This window comes from Panicum hallii, chromosome 6, assembly GCF_002211085.1.
Source record: "Panicum hallii strain FIL2 chromosome 6, PHallii_v3.1, whole genome shotgun sequence".
NCBI lineage: Eukaryota > Viridiplantae > Streptophyta > Magnoliopsida > Poales > Poaceae > Panicum > Panicum hallii.
In genome coordinates this window covers 34,808,114-34,810,627 of record NC_038047.1, presented here as the reverse complement: position 1 = coordinate 34,810,627, position 2,514 = coordinate 34,808,114, and the positions used below count along the sequence as shown (strand labels likewise).

The following is a 2,514-nucleotide window of genomic DNA, read 5'->3' as shown; positions in this document are numbered from 1 at the left end:
TGTTGACCATCCACTCTTGTGTAGGCATTCTGTTACTTGTCTAACCATCATACATCCAACTTCGATCGTCTCTCATTTTCTCAAACTAGCTACTTCATAATGAAAGTGAGAATGTTACTTCATTAACGATACTAAGCAAACAAAAATTATCAAGCAAACGTAACACAAATATTTTTAGAGTAATACAGTTTCTGGGACAAAAATGCATCACTAAGTTTAATAGTTATTCGATCAGTTCGAAACTAGCAGGAAAAAAGAATGGGCAGGCATACCTGTGGGTGGCGGTGGGCCGCGGGGCACGGCGTTGGGCCTTGGGGGCGGCGGCGGGGGCTTGTGGGGCGGCAGCGGGCCGCGGGGCCGTGGCGTGGGATCTCGGGTGCGGCGGTGGGCCACGGGGGCACGGCATGGGGCCTCGAGGTTGGCGGCGGGGGCCTGCAGGGTGGCAGAGGGCCACAGGGCCGCGCGTGGGACCTCGGGGGTGGCGGCGGGGCCTGCGGGATGGTGGCGGGCCGCGGGGGCACTGCGTGGGGCCTCGGGGGTGGCGGCGGGCCTCGGGGCCGCGCGTGGGACCTCGGGGCGGGAGCAGGCTGCTGGGGCATGGCGTGGGGCCTCGGGGGCGGCGGCGGGCCTCGGGCCACGGCGTGGGACCTCGGGGCGTCGGCAGGCTGCGTTGCCGCGGCGTGGGACCTCGGGGCGGCAGCGGGGCCCGCGGGGCGGCGGCAGGCCTCGGGGCTGCGGCGTGGGACCTCGGGGCGGTGGCGGGTCGCGCTGCCGCGGCGTGGGATCTCGGGGGTGGCGGCGGGGACCGCGGGGCGGCAGCGGGGAGCCGCGCGAGGTGGCGGCGGCGGGGCAGAGGGGCGGCCGCGTGGCCGCAGGGCGGCGGCGGGTGGCCGCGCGGGACGGGGGCCGCGGGGCGGCAGTAGGGGGTCCGCGGGGGTGGTTCCTGTGGCGCAGGGCCGCCGCGGCGGCTGTGGCGGCGGGGCGCTGGGGCGGGGGCGGCGCTATGTAGAAGACAACCAAATCCAGGGGAGACCGGTACTTAGGGTACCGATATTTTCATCGGCCAGAGTGAGCCGACGAAATTAGATCTTCCTAGGCCGATGAAAATATGTGCTTTGTTTCGTTGGCCCGTGCCTGGCCGATGAAAATATGGAGTTTGTTTCGTCGGCCCGTGCCAGGCCGACGAAAACACGTTTAATTTCGTCAGCTTGTGTAAGCCGACGAAATAAGTTTGTTATTTTCGTTGGCTTGCGTTTGGCTGACGAGATTAGATGTGGCCCATGAAATTGAGCTGCTTTGGTGTAGTGTGATGCCGTACCAAGTGAGATGGTGATTTCATATGATAAGAACAACCCAACAAAAGATGTCGGTACAATCTACCCAACAATGGTGGAGTTCAAGATGGCAGTGCGACAATTTGCCATCAATAAGGAGTTTGAATTAGGGACAGAAAAGTCAGATACGAAGAGATATATGTGTTATTGCAAGTCAAGTGGTGATTGCCCTTGGAAAATAAATGGCTCCAAACATAAAGGACAAAACACTGTAGAGGTGAATAAATCGATTTGTTTTGATTGATTCTCTCTTTTTTGGAAAATTAATATGGTTCCTATTATTTATGTGCTTTGCAGGTGACAGTTTTGGTTGATCACCATACATGTGTGTCTACCATGAGGGTCAAAACTAAAACTCCATCTCAGAAGTGGGTAGCTAGAAGGCTGTGGATATCCTTAGAGATCATCCAAAAATTGGTGCTAAGTAATTGTAGGAGAAGTTGCAGAGTGAACACAAGGTCTCAATTCCACATGATATTGTACAGCGGGGCAAAGAAAAAGCTCTTGCTAAGGTTTATGATAAATCGGAAGAGTTTTGAATGATTGTTCAGGTGGAAGGCCGAGTTACTTAAGAGGTGCCCTGGGAGTGTTGTGGAGATTGAGCTACTTGAAGATGGTGGTAAAATGTATTTCTATCATTTTTTCTGTGTTCTTAAACTATGCATTGATGGTTTCTTGGAAGGTTGTAGGCCTCATTTGAGCATAGATGCTACAACACTTAATGGAAGGTGGAATGGCGATTTAGCCGCAGCTGTAGGAGTGGATGGTCACAACTGGATGTATCCAGTTGCTTATGGCTTCATAGCTTCTGTAACACAAGACAACTGGACTTGGTCCTTGCAACAATTAAAGAAGGCAATAGGTGATCCTCCACTCTTTATGTCACACCCGGTTTTAAGGACAAAACCGAGTGCATAACTATATGTATACCAAGATCAAATTTCATACATATAGTGACTTCATCAATGAATAATCAGTAAAAGTATCACGAAAAGAGAACTAAAAGACTATAAATATTATCAGAGTTATACAGCTTATCCATGAAACGAAGGCTTCAAACTTCACAGGCAATTGACTGGGGGTTGCGTACATCTAGAACTCAGCATCATCTTGAAAAGACTTCACAACAACTTTCTCTTCTGATCAGGCATTATAACAAGCGTGGGTATACTTATGGTTG

At 52.7% G+C, this 2,514-nt stretch overlaps 1 protein-coding gene across 1 annotated transcript; it reads left to right on the top strand.

The window, feature by feature from the left end:
* The first annotated feature begins 258 nt into the window (after nucleotides 1–258).
* LOC112898236 (acanthoscurrin-1-like) lies at nucleotides 259–1,648 on the top strand. The gene is made up of 2 exons (XM_025966601.1): nucleotides 259–778; nucleotides 1,632–1,648. The coding sequence occupies exons 1-2, from the start codon at nucleotides 259–261 to the stop codon at nucleotides 1,646–1,648; spliced, it is 537 nt and encodes a 178-aa protein (XP_025822386.1).
* The last annotated feature ends 866 nt before the right edge of the window (nucleotides 1,649–2,514 follow it).

Coding starts and splice junctions, on each gene's coding strand:
- LOC112898236 (XM_025966601.1), top strand. CDS start 259: ATGGGCAGGCATACCTGTGGGTGGCGGTGGGCCGCGGGGCACGGCGTT.